At 40.3% G+C, this 20,580-nt stretch overlaps 3 protein-coding genes across 4 annotated transcripts in view; all 3 read left to right on the forward strand.

Annotated features, from left to right (window-relative positions):
• Positions 1 to 26: 26 nt before the first annotated feature.
• Positions 27 to 11,146, forward strand: SDHD (succinate dehydrogenase complex subunit D). Of its 2 annotated transcripts, XM_040483000.1 has the most exons (4): positions 27 to 158; positions 3,347 to 3,463; positions 5,341 to 5,485; positions 10,191 to 11,146. In XM_040483000.1, the coding sequence occupies exons 1-4, from the start codon at positions 107 to 109 to the stop codon at positions 10,354 to 10,356; spliced, it is 480 nt and encodes a 159-aa protein (XP_040338934.1). In that variant the 5' UTR covers positions 27 to 106; the 3' UTR covers positions 10,357 to 11,146. The 2 variants fall into 2 exon arrangements, with proteins under 2 accessions (XP_040338934.1, XP_040338935.1); XM_040483001.1 differs by lacking the exon at positions 5,341 to 5,485 and having other exon boundaries at positions 10,191 to 10,279.
• A 662-nt stretch (positions 11,147 to 11,808) lies between these two features.
• Positions 11,809 to 20,580, forward strand: part of TEX12 (testis expressed 12) — a 60,638-nt gene continuing 51,866 nt past the window's right edge. Inside the window, exon 1 of the mRNA XM_040483006.1 lies at positions 11,809 to 11,898. The gene's annotated coding sequence lies outside the window, so the exon portion shown is untranslated. The remainder of the gene's footprint in view (positions 11,899 to 20,580) is intronic.
• Positions 11,880 to 20,580, forward strand: part of BCO2 (beta-carotene oxygenase 2) — a 109,735-nt gene continuing 101,034 nt past the window's right edge. The window contains exon 1 of the mRNA XM_040482983.1: positions 11,880 to 11,898. The gene's annotated coding sequence lies outside the window, so the exon portion shown is untranslated. The remainder of the gene's footprint in view (positions 11,899 to 20,580) is intronic.

Here is a 20,580-nt window from a genome sequence, read left to right on the forward strand (position 1 = left end):
TCACCAGGCATTTTCCTGTTTCTTGTTTTCTTTCGTTGTCGAGGGGTGGGAGTAATAGAGTGACTGCTTCCGGGTTGCTGGGTGACCTTGAACCTTTGGGAGAAAGATGGCGAATCTCTGGCGGCTGGGTGTCCTGTGTGGTGCGCAAGGAGGCCGAGGTGAGGGGTCCTGGCAGCCGGAGGTTCTTAGTACAGTCTCCAGCCAGGGAAGGGAGTGCGGTGAGGATTTGCCTCCAGGCGACGAGGCCTCTTGAGCAGGGAATCCCTCCATTCCGTTTGCCCGTCTGGCTTCTGTCGAAACCATGGCGGTAATCACTGTTGCCTACGCGCCCAGACGTTCTCCCGAGCGCGTTATCACTCCTGCTCAGGGCTGACGTGGGGATGGATAATCTGAAAGAGAGCTCCTGGAAGTTACGGTCCTACTGAAGCTATTCATAAGAGTTCTGTTTTTTCTCCCCATACAATGTCCGTAGAATGCACCCACCCTGCATTGGAAAAGTGTGTTAGGCTCTAAGTGCCAATGCCTGGTCTTGCCCATTTACCCGGAGTTGGCATAGGGGTCGGGAGATCAACTTGATAATCATTCAACTGGGCATTTGTATTCAACCAGACACTGTAGTAGGATTGGGATACAGATGTGAATAAAACATAGTTCCTGCTCTCGAAGGGTTTTCATTTTTATACGGAAAACACACGTAAGCATAACTTAACATAAAGCACGAACTGTTGTACTGTACATAAATTATTATGGTAGTCCAGAGGAAGAACATATTTAGCTGTATGTTTTGGAAAGGTTACCCTCTCTTGGTTCCTGAAGGAAGTGTGTCCTATATTTGCGTCTTGAGGATAAGGAAGGCCACAGGACGAAGGACATTACAGTTGGAGCTACTGGAATGAGCTAAAGTAATGATGAAGGTGTAGGAATGTGAAGTAGGAGAGTAAATAAACAAGATATTAGTGCATGAAACTGAATGTGAGCAATGAGAGATGAATCTGGAAAGGTGAGCTGGAATCAAATCATGGAAGAACTTGTCTTGATAAGGAGTGTGCATTTACCTGCTCTGAAGGGGACCATTGAAAGATTTGACATAGAATTTTGCAGTTTAAATCGATCGCTTGAGTAACACTGTGGTAGATGGCCATCATAGGAGATGGGACCGGCTAGGACACACGTCAGGGAGATGAGATAGGACACTGTTGGAAGTAGTACAAACAAAGAGCAGATTATCTCAAGAAATGTTGAGGAGATACATCAGTATCATTTGGTGATTGATAATTTAGGGAGGGAAATTTTACATGACTTGCAGATTTTTGGTTTAGGTTAAAGAGTGGCTGGGATGTTATTAAATAAAGTGGCGAACAAGCAAATGGAAGACGAGTTTGGTTGAGAAAGTGAGTTGAAGGATGATTGTAATTTTTGGCATGGTGAGTTTGAGGATCATGTAGGATATCTCAGGGCAGAGACCCAGGAGGCACTCACACTTCTGAAACTCTGGAGAGATAGCAGGGTTGCAGATACAGAATTGGGTGTCATCAGCTTATGGGTGGAATAAGCTGAGTGGACATAACGGCCAAGGGTGGTCTTACGACATGAGGAGAGCAATGGGCAGATGATAGAAAGTTGGGAAAACGTTAAGAGTGAAAGTAGGAGGAGTTTGATACAGGATGTCAGACAATCAAAGGGAGGACTAGAAGAGAGTTCATCAGAATAGAAGAGAGGAAAGGTCCAATAGGGTGGAGACTAAAGGGTGTTTGTTGGATGGGATCACATGGAGACCATTGGCAACTTAAAGCAGTTTTAGTAGGGATGACAATAAGTTTCAGAGTTGAAGAATGATAGGGAAGTGAATAAGTGGAGGTGATTTAGCCAACACTTTAAAGAAGCATAATTGGAAGAGCCAAATTATGGGAAGAGCCCAAATGTCCATCAACTGATGAATGGATAAAGAAGCAGTGGCATATATATACAATGAAATACTACTTGGCAATGAAAAAGAATGAAATTTTGCCATTTGCAACAGTGTGGATGGAACTGGAGGGTATTATGCTAAGTGAAATCAGTCAGTCAGAGAAAGACATATATGTTTTCACTCATATATGGAACTTGAGAAACTTAACAGAGGACCATGGGGGAAGGGAAGGAAAAAAATAATTACAAACTGAGATACAGTACAGAGAACAAACGGAGGGTTGATGGGGGAGGCAGGAGGGGGAGGGGAAAATGTGGGATGGGCATTGAGGAGGGCACTTGTTGGGATGAGCACTGGGTGTTGGATGTAAGCAATGAATCATGAGAATCTACCCTCGAAACCAAGAGCGCGCTGTATACTCTGTATATTATCTAACTTGACAGTAAATTATATTTAAAAAAAAATAAAGAAGCATAGTTGGAAATGGCCAATAGGAAGGAAGGAGAGGTGAAAGACACAGGAGAGAAATTACCTCTTATTGAGTAATTATGACATTCTGGGAATTATGCTAAGCACCTTTCATATATTAATTTTCAGTGGAGTATTATGAAGTAAGTGCTACTATTTTCATTTTACAGATAAGGACATTTAGACTTAGAGAGGCTGTTTAACTTAATTGCTCATCACCTCACAGCTAGTAAGTGGTGGCATTGCATGAACTAGGTCTAGTTTTTAACCAAGAGACAGGATCAAAAAGGGGACAGAACGGGATAGGTTCAAGAGTACAAGTGTAGGGGTACCTGAGTGGATCTTGAAAAGGAAGATGGTAATAGATGTACTTCCTAAATTAGACTGAATTCCTTGAGGACAAAGACTGTCTTGTCTCTTGCTCCAATGAAGAGCATGCTTTTACCTGCAGTAAATGTTTGGTGGATGAACAGATGAATAAATGGAAAGAGAAAGGAACTATAATTTACTATTTATTTATTTATTTATTTAAAGTTTATTTTGAGAGAGAGTGCGCATGCGAGCAGGTGAGGGGGGAGAGAGAGAGAGAGAGAGTGAGCAAGCAGGCTCCACACTGCTAGAACAGAGCCCCATATGGGGCTTGAACCCATGAATCGTGAGATCATGACCTGAGTCAAAATCAAGAGTCAGACCCTCAACCAACTGAGCCACACAGGTGCCCTATAATTTACTTTATAAAATTGGTAAGCGTGAAGCCCTTTTACATAAGTGGTTCATTGATTTTTCAATCTTTCAGTGGCTACTTAGTCTGACTTCATAGTAATCCAGGGAAATATATACTGTCCTCATTTTACAAATGAGTTGTTATCCCCTGTTTGGAGTAAATAGCTTGCTTATGGTCATTTAGAAAGTCTGTTATTCCTGTTAAAGGAGAAATGTTTATGACCTCCCTTATATCTCTTTCCTCAGCTCTGTTTCTCCGAATTCCAGTAGTCAGACCTGCTTATGTCTCAGCATTTCTCCAGGACCAACCTACCCCAGGACAGTGTAGAACACAGCACATTCACCTGTCACCCAACCACCATGGTATGTTTTTTTTTTTCTTTCATTGCTGCTGCTTTTTGGGCTCTTTTCATCTTTGTCTTGGGTAATTTTCATGCCTTTGGTAGGACTTGCTATCTGTGGAGTGAATTCTTATGTCCAACTCTGTCAGATGAAGACCTGTTTAGCCTGCACCTTGGGGCAGACAATGCCACAATGGTTGAAGGATGCCATTTACACTGAAAGAGAACCCTTCTGGTCTAAGTCTATGAAAATTTCAATTTTTTTTAAAGGAAATAGTTTTGTAGGAAGGGTCTATAAAATATACTCACTCTTGGGGCGCCTGGGTGGCGCAGTCGGTTAAGCGTCCGACTTCAGCCAGGTCACGATCTAGCGGTCCGGGAGTTCGAGCCCCGCGTCGGGCTCTGGGCTGATGGCTCAGAGCCTGGAGCCTGTTTCCGATTCTGTGTCTCCCTCTCTCTCTGCCCCTCCCCCATTCATGCTCTGTCTCTCTCTGTCCCCCCAAAAAATAAATAAACGTTGAAAAAAAAATTAAAAAAAAAATATACTCACTCTTATTTAGCTGATAGGAACATATACAAGTAATTTAGAATAGTAGACAATTTAAAAAGTCGTACATATTTATAGCTGTTAACTGAATTATTTTTATTTAGGTTGATACTAAAATCACATGGCATTTTTGGGGTGAATATTATGGAAAACCTGTAAGTGAATAGTAAGTTAACTATTATTTCCAGTTTTAGAGTCTGGAAAGATCTGTATTTTATAGAGATAAAGATTCCTCTTGATTCTTTTTTTTTCAACGTTTATTTATTTTTGGGACAGAGAGAGACCGAGCATGAACGGGGGAGGGGCAGAGAGAGAGGGAGACACAGAATCGGAAACAGGCTCCAGGCTCTGAGCCATCAGCCCAGAGCCCGACGCGGGGCTCGAACTCATGGACCGCGAGATCGTGACCTGGTTGAAGTCGGACGCTCAACCGACTGCGCCACCCAGGCGCCCCTTGATTCTTAAGTCAATAACTTATGTACAGTTGCATCTGAATTATGAGAAATTAGGCAGGTATAGTTTTTCTGCTTTTTAGAGTTATTTTGTCTTGGAAAATTCTTTGTTTCTGCATTCCTTTGTTTAGTTCAGTTAAATTTAGCAGGGTGGTTTTAATTTAAAGTGCATGGGACTGAAAGCAAGCCCTTGAAGTTTTAAACATGGTTTTTAATGTATGTGTCCATGTACATTTTTCTGGGGGAATATCTGTCCTTTTATTAGATTCCCAAAGAGATCTGTAACCAAAAAAGATAGAGGCTCCCGAAGAAATGTTTAAAGCCTATTTTGTTTTTCACTTATTTAAAAGAAGTTTTCATGTTCACGTTCATACCTGTTTTGGACTATTTATAAGTAATGGGACAGAAGAAGGACCATAATCGTAAAAGTTCACATCAGAACTTTTTGAATTGGCTGGTTTGGTTTTTTTGGGGGGAGGATTTTTAGTATTACCTTCAAATTCTAAAAATTAGAATGTGTAAATAAAAGAGTAATGTTTTAAAGGAATTCCTCTGCTGGTATTAACTTACATTCGTAAAGTATCTGTCCATTACACTAAAGCCCAAGGTTGGTGGTTCTGCAAAGGTAGTTCATCCATCTTCTGGCCTGTCCGCAAATTGGATCAGTCTTCTAATGCATTTAAATAGGCACTGTGACACCTCGAGCTAAAGAGCGTCAAAGAAGGGAGATAGCATCTTTCTCATTTGTCTTCTTTATCTTACTCTCTTTCTGCTCAGTTAAGTCTCATATGCGTACTATTTGCCATTCTGTCAGCTGGGTTATTTTGTGGCACATACTGAATGTGAGGTATGTGTGTTTTCCCCTTTCAACTCTTACAATCTGGTCCCTCCTTTTTATAGCTGGTTCCAAGGCTTCATCTCTCCACTGGACTGGTGAGAGGGTGGTCAGTGTTTTGCTCCTGGGCCTAATTCCAGCTGCTTATTTGAATCCCAGCTCTGCGATGGACTACTCCTTGGCTGCAGCCCTCACGCTCCATAGTCACTGGCAAGTACAGCAGACCCTTCAGTGTTACGTTGCTAAATTTATTTGCCACGAGCTTGTCCCGTTACTGCAGATAGGGAGAAGTTGATTGAGATACTCAGACCTGTAGACAACTTTAAAACCTATAAAGTATTTGTATGCCCAGATTTGTGTATCTGCCTGCCTGTTTGATGTCTTCTCTTCCATGTCTAATAGGCATTTTGAATATAGCATGTTATAAAACTGAGTTCATCGACTCCCCAGATCTCTTCCTCTAGCACTCTTGCCGATCTGAATTAATGGCATTTGCACTCTTCTAATTGTGCATGCCTCAAACCTGGTCATCGTCTTTGGTTTCAGTAGTAGTCACCTAACTGGTCCTCCTTCTGTCTATTCCCAACACAGCAGTCTCAGTGATCCTTTTAAAATATTAAGTCAGATGAAGACATTCTCCTTCTCAAAACACTTTGCAGTCCTTTAACCTTCCTCAGGCTAAAAGTCAGAATTCTCATGATGGTCTACCGACCCAAGGTAGTCTGGCTCTCTTTCTTCCCGAATTTCCAGCTACTCTCTCTGTCATTCACACCGGTGCTCATGATAATTCTTGGACACTCCAGGGACACTCCAGGCCTCAAGACTCTACTTTGCTTCTGCCTGACACTCTCTTTCTCTAGTTACATGGCTTATTCCTCATTTCCTTCACATCTGAACTGTCACCTTCTCAATGAAGCCTTCTCTAACCACTTATTCACAGTTATAGTGTCCTTCCCAGTATGTCTTATCCCTCTCCCCTGTTTTATTTTTCTCAGTAGTGCTTATTACCTTCTACTATACTGTATCATCTATTTATCATTTTGTGTATTCCTTGTTTCCCCTCATTAGAATGAAAGCACTGATACAGAAAATTACAAGAATCACATCCATGGCTTAATGAATTATTGCAAGGGTAATGCTGCCCAGGTCAAGAAATTGAACGTTGCCACCTACTCCGGAAGCTTCTTCCTTGTGTTCTACCTCAGTCATAACTGTTCAGCATCCTCCCAACCAGGAACCATTATCCTGGTTTTTATAGTAATCACTCCCTTACATTTTAGTGTGGTTTTATCACTCAGTTGTGCATCCTTAGACACGGTAGTTAAGGGTTGCCCATTTTAAAACAAGAAAACAGACTTTTGGCTGTTTTTGTTTGTTGTTATATATATTTAATGCCTAGAGCAGTCCCTGACACGCACTAAGTAAATACTTATTGAATGAGTGAATTCCCAGCTTCTATTTATTTTATCCAGTGTAGTTTGTTAGACTTTCTAAGTTAATGAACCCTCTGAGAAGTTTGTAAATAACAGTTGGGATCTTTGAGTTCATTTTATGTTGTTTTATAAGGACAACATGATATTGTGGGCAGGGGAAGCATTTTTAGGTTGTTAGAACTGAAAGGACTTGGGAATATCTTAACCAACCCTGTTATTTTACAGATGTGGACACTAAACCCCGGGGAAGGTTAAGTGATCTATCAGAATGATTTTGTAGATTAGTATTACAAGGGATTTTGCTTACCTAATTTTCTAGGGTTGGTCAGGGGAATTACCCTTTAATCTACAGACCTTTCAAAATACAGGATTCCATTGCATATGAAATATTAGATCACAAGTACAGGAATATTTCTCTAATATGTGGTTCTTGGCAGGAGATCCATCTAAATCAACGAAAAGTCAGATTAAGAATTCTAACGTAATATATTTATATATATTTTTTATTCTACTCTTCAGTTACCTTACTAATTCTTCCTTCTCTCTCTCTCTCTCTTTCTCTCTCTCTCTGTCTCTCTCTCTCTCACACACACACACACACACACATACACACAGGATGACTTAAAAGAATGTCTATAATTGTGCATTAATTCCTCAGCATCCATTCTCTTTTAATCCACATTAATTGGGCTTTTATTCTAACTACATAACTGAAGTAATTCTTACCAATATCCCCCAAAACCTTCATTTTTCCAAATCTATCTGTCTGTTCTCGGTCTTCCTCTTACTTGAACTCTCAGCACCGTTCAACTTAATTGGCCATCCCCTCCTTAAATAATTTTTTTTGGCTCTGTAGACCCTGTGCCCACCATTTTCCTCCACCTCACTAGCTGCACCTTCTCAGTCTCTGATGCCAGCTTCTCCCCTTGTCTGACGTGTGAACGAGAAAGCCCTGAATCCTGGGCTCAGTTTTCCTTTCTTAATTTCTCTAATTTCCTGAGGCGAGCTCAGATCTGACCTCTTCTTGATCTGCAGTCCTGTGATTCCTCTTGTCTAACCAGTGGAGTCCATTTGAATGTGTAATAGTCACCTCAAATTTAACATTGCCAAAAGCCACTCTTGTCCGCCCCAAATCTCTCTTGATTTTCCCTTAAAGCTGCCTCCTTTCCTGTTCTTCCCTAACTCAATTAAATCATAGTTGCTCAAGCCAAAAATCCTAGGAGTTATTGCAGATACTTCTTTTTGTCTTATCCCACATCCAGTCCATCAGCTCTTTCTGTTTGTTCCCTCTTCAAAACATAGCCTGTCTAAATTGTCACTTCACACCATCTCCCCCGTCACCAGCCTAGGTTGAGCCAACAATCTTGCTGAGGCTACTTTATTTGCCTCCTAACTGGTTTTCTGTTTCTGTTCTTGCCCCCTCTTCTGCTACGTGCGCTCTCCATTCACCATACTGCAGCCAAGGTGGTCTTTTTTAAAAGAAAAATTACATTTCTTTTTAGGAGATACACAAATGGCTCATAAGCAACATGAAAAAATGCTCAACACCATTTTTTATTAGAGAAATGCAAATCACAACCACAATGAGCTGCCACTTCATACTTAATAGGATGGCTCTAATCAAAAAAATGGGCGATGACAAGTGTTTCAAGGATGTGGAGAAGTTGGGAGTCGTCCTATGTCTGCTGGGAATTTAAGAAGTTGGAGCCGCTTTGGAAAACAGTTTGGCCGTTCTAACAAAAAGTTACAGTCACCATATAACTCATCGATTCCACTTTTATGTGTACACCCCTCAAAATTGAAAACATATCCTCACACAAAAACTTGAATAGTAATATTCATACAGTGTAATTTACAATAACCAAAAAGCAAAAACAACCCAAGTACGTGCCACAATGTTGATGAACCTTGAAAATGTGAAGTGAAAGAAACTTGACACAAAAGGCCACATGTTGTATGATTTCATTTATATAAAATGTATAGAATAGGCAAGTCTGTAGATAGAAATAGAAAACAAGTTAGTTGTTGAATAATGAGCTCATGGATGCAGGGTTTCTTTTTGGGGTGATGAGAATTAAATAGTGATGATGTTGCACAACTTTGTGAATACACTACAAACCAGTGAAGTGTACACTTGAAAAAGGGTTAATTTTATGGGGCGTGCCTGGCTGGGGCAGTGGATAGAGCCTGGTACCTGATGTCAGGGTCGTGAGTTCAAGCTCCACATTGGGCATAGTGCTTGCTCACTTTAAAAAGTGTTAATTTTATGGTATGTGAATTATATCTCACTAAAGCTGTTATTAAAAAAGTAAAATTAGGGGCGTCTGGGTGGCTCAGTCGGTTGAGCGTCCGACTTTGGCTCAGGTCGTGATCTCGCAGTCTCTGAGTTTGAGCCCGCGTCGGGCTCTGTGCTGACAACGCAGAGCCTGGAGCCTGTTTCAGATTCTGTCTCCCTGTCTCTCTCTGACCCTCCCCCATTCATGCTCTGTCTCTCTCTGTCTCAAAATAAATAAACGTTAAAAAAAATAATAAAAAAAATAAAAAAATAAAAAAAAGTAAAATTAGGTCACTCCTTACTTAGGTTACTCCCTACTTAAAAACACGTCTGTGGTGTCCCATTACATTTCATATGAAATTCAGACTTTTTTTTTAAGATTTTTATCTTTAAGTAATCTCTGTACCCTATGTGAGGGTCAAACTCACAACCCCGAGATCAAGAGTCATGTGCTCCATGGGCTGAGCCAGCCAGTCACCCCTGAAATAATAAACTTTTATTATGACCTTCAGGGCCCTGTGTGATCTGCCTTTCCGTTATGATCTGGTCCTCCAGTCACACTAGTCTTTTTACTATTCCTCAAAGATGCCAAGGTCATTGTCACTTCTGTTTAGAAGGTTCTTCTCATTCAGGTCATCCTTTCTAAAATATTTTCTCATAGCACATACATATTTATTTTCTCCTTCACTAGAATCTGTTCCATAAAGGCAAGGATGCTGTCTTATTTGCTGTTCTTTCAACATCTATAACAGGTTCTGGCACATAATATCTGCTTCATAAATTTTTTTTTTAATTAATGAAAAATTCTATAGAGCATTTGTTTTAAAGTTTGTTTGTTTATTTATTTATTATTAATCTCTACACCCAGTGTGGGACTTGAACTTACTACCCTGTGATCAAAGAGTCACACGCTTCTCCGACTGACCTAGGCCGGTGCCCCTGGAGCATTTGTTTTAATTAAACAAACAAACAACAACCAAGATTTTGTATATAGAGTGGCAGTTAACTACTGTCTTTGATAGAAGTAACTCTGGAAAATTGAATCTGAAGAATAGAGATGTCTTTATTATATTACTGGGAAACTCTTGATTCCTTCATTTTGGTTTATGATTCTATGACCTTGAGTTGTACTTTGAACCTGATAATTATTGTTTTGCAGTCAAGTTAGCTGTTTGGCTTTCTTTTGTACTGTTATTTTTTTCTTTAGGGGCCTTGGACAAGTGGTTACTGACTACGTTCACGGAGATGCTTTGCAGAAAACCGCCAAGGCAGGAGTTTTGGCCCTGTCAGCTTTAACCTTTGCTGGGCTGTGTTATTTCAACTATCATGATGTGGGCATCTGCAAAGCTGTTGCCATGCTGTGGAAGCTCTGACCTTTTTGACTTAATACCACGAGAATTGATTGTACACCTCTTTGCCTCTGCTCTGTCATGCCATTGAACTCACAATAAGGAGGAAGTAACAGATAAGTCCATTGGTGAGACACACCTCTTCTCCTAATCGCCTGGTTATTTTTAGAATTCAGTCTTTGAGGAAAAGGTTTGAGAGAAATTGTATCCAAGTAATTTGGGGACTGAGTTCCTTGTTCTGGTGAGTTTATGGGGTTGTCTCCCAGCTTCTCACAAGACTCAGCATAACTAAACATTGCATATGAGCTTTTGCCTGTTAGCTTTTCAGATTCTTAAAGGGAATTCAGCTTTATTACTATCAATACCTGATCAAACGTCTATGTTTGTCCTGGGAAGGATGGTGAAAGGGAAAGACTGTTCATTCACAAGTAAAAGACTTTGCAGAAAATCAGTCCGTGTTTAATTTTTGAAAACTTCCCTCTCTGTTATACCAGTTATTAATGGTTACATGTCCTAGGAAAATTTTAAAGTTAGGAAATCCTGCTCTTTGACATTACTCGTTTCTAACGCTTGGGAGGAGGAGCCTGGAGAGCTTCTGAGTGTAGAAAAATTCCATGTAGGGAAGAGGTACCCTTATAGATGTATCAAAATATTACAGATTCTGAACTGAGACTTAATCCTCAAATGTGTTTATTTTACTTGTCCTAATGTTCTACAAATATAAAACTGTAAGTAATAAATTGTTATTTTCCCACTGTAGGAATCTCTAATGTGAAAATGTATTCTATGAAATAAAGTTTTTTTAAAAATAAAATGCTATATAATAAAAATGTATTGTAGTCTTTTATGTATTAACTGTCCATAGTTTTATTCAGTAGTACTTGGTGTCTTTTGCATATATAGCACTAAAATAGGACTATTTAAGTTTCCTTCTAGGGCTTAGCAGTGACGTAAATTACAAAGTACTGTGATACAAAAAAGACTCATGTAAGAGACAGAAATACATTGAGTATGAGTGGTTTGGTATAAGTAGAGTGTTAAATACATTTGACCTTCAAACAGCAGTTGCACGGGTCCAGTTAATATGTGGATTTTTTCAATGTATACAGTATAGTACTGTAAATGTATTTCTTCTTTGGGGTTTTTATATTTTTTTTCTAGCTTTATTGTAAATACAGCAAAATAATCTTATAAAAAATACATGCTAATTAACTGTCTAGGTTATCAGTAAAACTTTTGGTCACTGGTAGGCTGTTAGTAGTTCAGTTTTTGGGGAGTCACACAGATTTCTGACTGTGTAAGGTGTCAGTGTCCCTAACCCTCTTGTCACTTAAGGGTCAACTGCAGTAGGATTTAGAATGATGTTCCAGATCATGATGTTCTGTAAATGCCAACCTTCGGTGTTTAAATTATATTCTGTATGCAGTTAGTTTGGTCTGAAGGGTGAGTGTAAGGCATGATGGTTTGTTTCTCGTAGCAACATAGTAGAGCTGGCACTGGGCGCATTTCCCTGAGGACCTTACTGCGCAGCTGAGGCAAGCTTTGGAAGCGCGGCTGGCTAGAAGGGTAAGTGTGTTCACGAATGTCTGTACTAGGGGTTATAGGTAAGCTCCCCTTAATGTGCTTATAGCCTTGTCAGAGACTCAGATGTATATTAAGGGTTTAGGAAGAGGAGATTAATTCTCTTTTGGGGGTCGCTTAAATGTTTGCAAGGGCACGATGCCTGAATACCAGTGGTTCACCAGGGACTGTTGGTGGAGGATCTATCTGCCTTGGCAGGGAGAAATAAAATATTAGTAATAATATTATTAATGAAATAGTAATAAAGCTTACATTGTTTGGAATTGGTGTTCTTGGGGCACCTGGGTGGCTCAGTCAGCTAAGCATCTGACTTTGGCTCAGGTCGTGATCTCACAGTTTGTGCATTTGAGCCCTGCATCGGGTTCTCTGCTGTCAGCGCAGAGCCTGCTTTGGATCCTCTGTCCCTGTCTCTCTCTGCCCTGCCCCATTCTTACGTGAGCTTTCTCTTTCTCAAAAATAAACAAACATTAAAAAAAAAAAAATTGCTGGTTCATGATGATCATAAAAAACAGACTGACCTTTATTCGGTTTTATTGTTGGCCTTAAGTTCTCTGTAGACAATAATTCCCCCTTCGTGTCATTCCTATCTTCCCCCTCCCCTAGCCCCCGGAACTCCAGTGCTGTAAAATAGAGTTTTCCATATAGTTGAAATGGGGAGGGCCAGAATTGGAGAATATCACCAACACCATCACACCACAGTTTGGGTCTGGAGAGGTGTCTAATGCTAATAAGCTTCATTAGATGGTGAGTGAGAAGTCAGAGGGTTAGGCTGGTGGGGTACTGCCTGCCCTAAGGTCCCAGCTGAGCTGTCGCTGTGGCAGATCCTTGGGTTGCTATGAGCTGCTGGCGCAGCAGGTGAAAATGAGGCGGGGCCTGTTGCAGTAGGTTTCTGAGGGTAAGTAGGACCTGGTCGCAACTGTGTTTCAGAGAGAACTGGGGTGACGTGAGGAAGGCTGACAAACTAGGTGCAGAAGGACATGTATGAGGATAGAGGAAGAAAGGGCCTGAATTCTGATGGCGGCAGTGGGACATAGGAGTCAGTTGTAAAGGTATTGTAGAAATGAAATACATTTATTGGGGCGCCTGGGTGGCGCAGTCGGTTAAGCGTCCGACTTCAGCCAGGTCACGATCTCGCGGTCCGTGAGTTCGAGCCCCGCGTCAGGCTCTGGGCTGATGGCTCAGAGCCTGGAGCCTGTTTCCGATTCTGTGTCTCCCTCTCTCTCTGACCCTCCCCCATTCATGCTCTGTCTCTCTCTGTCCCAAAAATAAATAAATGTTGAAAAAAAAAATTTTAAAAAAAAGAAATACATTTATCTGACAGGTATTAAGTACCTCATGTAATGTGTACCATGGATAAAGAGGTGAGTCCTCTGACTTTAAAAGGAGTTCACGGGGCGCCTGGGTGGCGCAGTCGGTTGAGCGTCCGACTTCAGCCAGGTCACGATCTCGCGTTCCGGGAGTTCGAGCCCCGCGTCGGGCTCTGGGCTGATGGCTCAGAGCCTGGAGCCTGTTTCCGATTCTGTGTCTCCCTCTTTCTCTGCCCCTCCCCCGTTCATGCTCTGTCTCTCTCTGTCCCAAAAATAAATAAACGTTGGAAAAAAAAAAAAAAAGGAGTTCATAGTCTAATCCAGACAACAGATAAGTGATGGCAGTACACTGTGGTAAGTGCAGTAACAGTTAAGCACATCAAGCAGTGATATAACAAAGGGCACACTAAGAATTTGCTTGCTAGTTTCCTGGAAGATTCTTGACCTGGTTTCTGAAAGATAAAGAGCTGACAAGTAGCCACGGAAGCTGGGGTGAATTGTGAGGGCCTCTAGAGGGTAGACCAAGCAGAAGTGCACACAAGCTGGGGAGGGCCTAAGAGAGAGAGAGAGACAGGGAAGGAGGCAGAGGATCCGAAGTGGGCTCTGTGCAGACAACAGAGAGCCTGATGCGGGTCTCAAACTCATGAACCATGAGATCATGACCTGAGCTGAAGTTGGATGCTTAACCGACTGAGCCACCTAGGCGCCCCAGTCAGATATTTATTTTAAATAGGTTTTGCTGGCAGCTATGTGAAGTATGCATTTGAGGGAGGTAAGCATGGAAATGTTATGTTGTTTCAGTGATGCAGAAAAGAAATGATGAAAGTCAGTAGCCGGAATGAAGAAGAGAACACATTTAAAAGATATTTAGAAGTTAGAACCACTAAGTTCTACTGGGGTGTGGAAGATCAAGAGAAGAGGGAGGGTATGCTCAATTTCTTTGTTGAAAATAGGTGGATGGTGGCACAAAAACAGACACATAGACCAATGGAATAGAATAGAAACCCCAGAACTAGACCCACAAACGTATGGCCAACTCATCTTTGACAAAGCAGGAAAGAACATCCAATGGGAAAAAGACAGTCTCTTTAACAAATGGTGCTGGGAGAACTGGACAGCAACATGCAGAAGGTTGAAACTAGACCACTTTCTCACACCATTCACAAAAATAAACTCAAAATGGATAAAGGACCTGAATGTGAGACAGGAAACCATCCAAACCCTAGAGGAGAAAGCAGGAAAAGACCTCTCTGACCTCAGCCGTAGCAATCTCTTACTCGACACATCCCCAAAGGCAAGGGAATTAAAAGCAAAAGTGAATTACTGGGACCTTATGAAGATCAAAAGCTTCTGCACAGCAAAGGAAACAACCAACAAAACTAAAAAGGCAACCAACGGAATGGGAAAAGATGTTTGCAAATGACATATCGGACAAAGGGCTAGTATCCAAAATCTATAAAGAGCTCACCAAACTCCACACCCGAAGAGCAAATAACCCAGTGAAGAAATGGGCAGAAAACATGAATAGACACTTCTCTAAAGAAGACATCCGGATGGCCAACAGGCACATGAAAAGATGTTCAGCGTCGCTCCTCATCAGGGAAATACAAATCAAAACCACACTCAGATATCACCTCACGCCAGTCAGAGTGGCCAAAATGAACAAATCAGGAGACTCTAGATGCTGGAGAGGATGTGGAGAAACGGGAACCCTCTTGCACTGTTGGTGGGAATGCAAATTGGTGCAGCCGCTCTGGAAAGCAGTGTGGAGGTTCCTCAGAAAATTAAAAATAGACCTACCCTATGACCCAGCAATAGCACTGCTAGGAATTTATCCAAGGGACACAGGAGTACTGCTGCATAGGGGCACTTGTACCCCAATGTTCATAGCAGCACTCTCAACAATAGCCAAATTATGGAAAGAGCCTAAATGTCCATCAACTGATGAATGGATAAAGAAATTGTGGTTTATATACACTATGGAATACTACGTGGCAATGAGAAAAAATGAAATATGGCCTTTTGTAGCAACGTGGATGGAACTGGAGAGTGTGGGTGATGGGTATTGAGGAGGGCACCTTTTGGGATGAGCACTGGGTGTTGTATGGAAACCAATTTGACAATAAATTTCATATATAAATAAAAAAAATAAAAAAAAAATAAAACCTAAGTTATGTTATGAATAAAAAAAAAAAAAATAAAATAAATAAAAAAAAAAAATAAAACAATGACTCAATGTTTGTAGCTCAGTAGACTTTTCAGCCGGCATCTGGCTTACAGATTTGAGGGTCCGGGGGGGACTCTTTTCATTATAAATTGCATCTGTTCCTTTCATTCCAATATAATATTGGACTTTAATAAAATTTATGATTCTTAAAAAAAAAAAAAATAGGTGGATGGGAAGTGGTCATTAATTTCTGGAGGAGAATTAGATACGATAGTGGAGGGATAGGTCGCTCCCAAAGTTTTGGTATATCTAGGAAGACTTTATAGACCTCTTTTTTTTTTTTTTTTTAATTTATTTTTTTTTTTGGTAATCCGTACGCTCAGTGTAGGGCTCGAATTGACGACCCCGAGATGAAGAGTCGAATACTTCTCCAACTTAGCCGGCCAGACACCCCAGAATTTATAGACCTCTATTTTTGGCAATATGACAGACTAAATCATAGAAATTATTTTGCTAATGCACCTAAGATGCACCTAAGAATGTTAACAATAAGAACACCTTTTAAAACGTGATTCAGCTTGCCAAAGGAACTACTCTCAAGCCAGAACAAAGTCTGCATGCATTTAAAGAGGTGGGCTGAGGGCATGCTGTGCCCCGGGATCATTTAGTAATCTCAGGTAGCCTAGAGCTCTAGGTTTAAGAAGACAACCAAGAGGCCAGGAGCAAAGCTCTGGGCTCAAATTGGAGTTTGATTGGTGATTCCCTAAAACCAGGAACCGTGAAGAGTTTTACCCTCAAAGTAAGGGTGAATTAGGAATATAATTTTTACCTCAAAAAGCAGCATAGAAACTTGTCTGACTTGCCTTGTTCTGATTGGAGGAAAGCATATTTCTGAGAGTGTGTGGCCCACGGCCAGTCCTTAGGCCAGTTTGTGGCCTGAGTTTATATGATTTGCACCTTTGAAAAGACTATATGCTGCTAATATAACATTTACTTGGGTTGCTAGTTCCCCAGATGCCTGGTAGGAAGTAAACACATTTTCACTGGAGGAAGGTTTCTCCCAACACAAGCCTCAAAAATTCACAGTAAGTTCTAATGAATGTGAACTTCCAGCTAAAGATCACAATATATACAGGAGACAGCCTGAACAAGAATCAGCACAGATAAAACAGAAACCTAGTCACAAAGAATTCAGACTCTGGCAAAATTTTTCAGACACAGAATATAAACAAAATGAGATGGAAGTCTGAGTACAAGTCACTTTGGAGAAAGTGGCCCTACACCTGATGTTCTTGATCCATATAATCTTGAAAAGTAGATGTCTACTTAGGAAAGTCCTCTGTACCTCTAGAGTCTTTATAGGTGGATGTCAGGGTCAGTCAGTGGGTCTGGATATCCTGGTGATGAGATCCTAAGCACTTTTACACTACAGTGGGAAACATGGATCCATGGCTGTGGGCCTTGAGCTTAAGACCTCTGTGTGAGGTTCAAAGTACCTGAAATGGTCACTTCCAGTGTGGTTCCAAGGCCGACTTTTATGGGTATCTCTTCTAATAAATCTGGTTTTCTAGCTGTATATCATGCCATTGGGGGGGGGGGGGGCACAAAATGTCTGATGATCTGCCTTTCAGAAAAATAGCTTTTATGTTGGGTATACGGACTGCGTATATGAGATTCACTTTTTAAAAAAAGTAACAATTACAACATACCACAGATGGAATCTTTTAGAGGGTGAGTCAAGCCCAACCTCATGGGGTCTTTCTATAACAGTTTCATATGAGAGTTTATAGAGATTTTAAAATATAAATTGCAGTGTCATTAGACCTAGACATAAAACTTAAAACTGAGGAAAGTTTCAGTCTAATCAGAAAAGTTAGAAACCATTATTTAAAAGTACCCAAAGGATTATGATTTGGTCAGCTGACTTAATCCATTTATAAATGTTCAAATGGTTTTTAATGTGGCCATTTCTTCATATATTTTCTAGATTATAATTAAAATGGGTAAAATTTTGTCACTTGTTGAGCCTCCTAGGTAAAAATGACTAATACTTTTGTACAGTTTGAAACAATTTTTTCCTGTAATTTGGGTTGTTACTATTATTATTCTCTTCAGCATAAATATTATCAGCCTGGAGGTAGTTTGGGAATTACCAAATGATACAAATAGCCTTAACAAAGCAAATGTCTTTCCCATTGCCCCCCCCCCCCCCCCCCCCCCACCCACACACACACACACACACACACACACACACACATAGTGAGGGCAGTGTTGCACTTTAGTCCTTATACAGAAATCAGATTGAACAACTGTCTTTATAATACTCTGGTAATGGATAGAAGGGATCTTTGTATGGTAGTAAGCTTTATGGTATTAATTTCGGTATGGACTTCATTCATAATAAAGGAAACTTTCTTCAGGTGTCGTCAATAAAAAAATAATTTCAATTTTTGTTTGAATTGTCTGAGGAGGTTAGAAAACTCTTGATTGCACAGTCAGTGCTGAAATTTCCAGCTCTAAATGCTGATCCATAGACAGTATGAACATTAATCCTTAATTTTTCAGCAAGAATGAGATGTTGCTTGCAAAATATTCCAAAACAATATTTTAGAAGTTACAGCATGTTTAGCACAAGATATATACCTTGATTCTTTCTAAGTTATGAGTCATCATCAAAGGGCAATATATCAGGGTTGTCTGGAATAACATCAGTCAAATCAGGACTGGGTGTACTTAGAGTTTGACAGCTATTGAACAATACTAAAATTACTCTTTTTCAGGAAGGGAAAGTAAGACAGCTAGAAGTTGACTGGAGCAGAATTTAATAATTATAAAGGAAGCAGGGGCACCTGGGTGGCTCAGTTGGTTAAGCATCTGACTTTCTCTCTGGTCATGATCTCATGTTTCGTGAATTTGAGCCCCGCATGAGGCTCTGTGCTGACAGCTCAGAGCCTGGAGCCTGCTTCGGATTCTGTGTCTCTCTCTCTGTCTGCCTCTCCCCCGCTCACGCTCTCTGTCTCAAAAATAAATAAACATTAAAATTTTTTTAAAAATTTATAAAGGAAGCAGACAACGAAATAATATTATGGAAAGTAATGAACTGATATGATTCCTATTTTGGAGTAAACATCACTAAAACACAATCCTGTGTTTCATAGTTAGGAAGACCCAAAGTTAGATATTATTATGAGAGGTTATTAAAGAAAGAAAGGAACATCTGATGAACATGTGTATCCCTTGGGTAGAGCTCTGGAACATTTTAAGTTCAGGACATGCAGTGTTTTAGCTGATCAAGATAGGAGGGGCCCCTGGGTGGCTCAGTCGGTTAAGTGTCTGTCTCTTGATTTTGGCTCAGGTCATGATCTCATGGTTTGTGAGTTTGAGCCCCGTGTTGGGCTCTGCGCTGACAGCGTGGAGTCTGCTTGGGATTCTGCCTCTCCTCACTGCTCATGGGTACTCTTTCTCTTTCTCTCTCAAAATAAATAAACATTAAAAAAAAAAAAGATATGAGGAATACCAAGCATACCTAATTGTTTTTCGTATTTCTCCTTTCATGAAGTAAGAAAATTGTAGCCACCTGGGATATTCCCAAGAACATTTACATATAAAGGCTTCTTAATAATTCTGTTATTCTGAATTTAAGCCTTGTGCTTAAGAAATGAAAATTGTTAGAGAAAATTAGTTATTAATAGGCATAACTCATAGATACTTAAATGCAAGGAAACATCTTGCTTTAGAGTGATGATGTATACATACAACAGAAAGCTTTCTTAGAAGTGAGGAACTTTTGCTAAGAGTGATTGAAGAGAATGACAAAGGCACAAAAGCCTGAAAGATCTATCTTATCTACATATGTCTTCATATGTATATGGTTACACATATGCAAATACACTAATAGGTAATAGATTTAAAACTTTTGTTTTTAGCTTTAAAATGTAATTAATCTCCTGAAATCATTGTTGCACCATATGCCAACTAACTTGGATGTAAATTAAATAATAAGTTAAAAAATATTTTTTAAATAAAAAAATAAAATGTAATTAATCTTAGCATGTTAGGTAACCACATATCTTATTGAATTTTCTACCTTTGATACATAGACAAAACATGGCCATTTGTTTTCAAATTTATATATTCTTTTATTGCATCTACTATATCTACTATAGTTTTGATCATCCATATTAGGTTAATCTTTAACCACAGCAATAAGTTTCAATTTCCTTAAAGACAGAAAACTAGAGGACAGGTGACTAAGAGCTGATGTACAGAGTACCTCAGTAAACACTAACATCACCCAAGGGCATAAGGGTATTCTTTTTTTATTTTATTTTATTTTATTTTTAAATGTTTCTTTATTTTTGGGAGAAAGAGACGGTGAGCAGGGGAGGGGCAGAGAGAGAGGGAGACACAGAATCCAAAGCAGGCTCCAGGCTCTGAGCTGTCAGCACAGACCCTGATGCGGGCCTCAAACCTGTGAACCGTGAAATCATGACCTAAGCTGAAGTCTGATGCTTAACCCACTGAGCCACCCAGGTGCCCCCACAGAAACTACATTTAAAGATTGATCTTATTCTTTAGTAGTCCCATGCCTTAATGGTTTGGATTGGTTTTTGGGCTAACATGGTTCATTAAGGAAGGGTGCATAACTCAGTGAAGGTGATAGAGTTGGCATCTGTCTTGATGTAATCTAACAGTCCAAGCAATGTGACTTAAAGGAATAATTTTAGTAGAATGTTCTTTATCGTTTTAAGTCTTCCTCCCAAAGCACAAACATTGTTAAGAACATTTATCCTTGGGGCGCCTGGGTGGCGCAGTCGGTTAAGCGTCCGACTTCAGCCAGGTCACGATCTCGCGGTCCGTGAGTTCGAGCCCCGCGTCGGGCTCTGGGCTGATGGCTCGGAGCCTGGAGCCTGTTTCCGATTCTGTGTCTCCCTCTCTCTCTGCCCCTCCCCCGTTCATGCTCTGTCTCTCTCTGTCCCAAAAATAAATAAAAAACGTTGAAAAAAAAATTAAAAAAAAAAAAAAAAGAACATTTAACCTTAAAGTTAAGATGTGTAAGTTAAGATGTATTTCTACATCTTAATTAAAAATAATGCCGTGGTTATTAGTTTGATTCCAGTTTTGTTTAGAAAATTGTGTGTGTGTATGTGTGTGTGTGTGTGTGTGTGTGTGTGTGTGTGCCATACTACTAAC

This window comes from Herpailurus yagouaroundi, unplaced genomic scaffold (genome assembly GCF_014898765.1).
Source record: "Herpailurus yagouaroundi ecotype Mexico unplaced genomic scaffold, PumYag 161, whole genome shotgun sequence".
Taxonomy (NCBI): domain Eukaryota; kingdom Metazoa; phylum Chordata; class Mammalia; order Carnivora; family Felidae; genus Herpailurus; species Herpailurus yagouaroundi.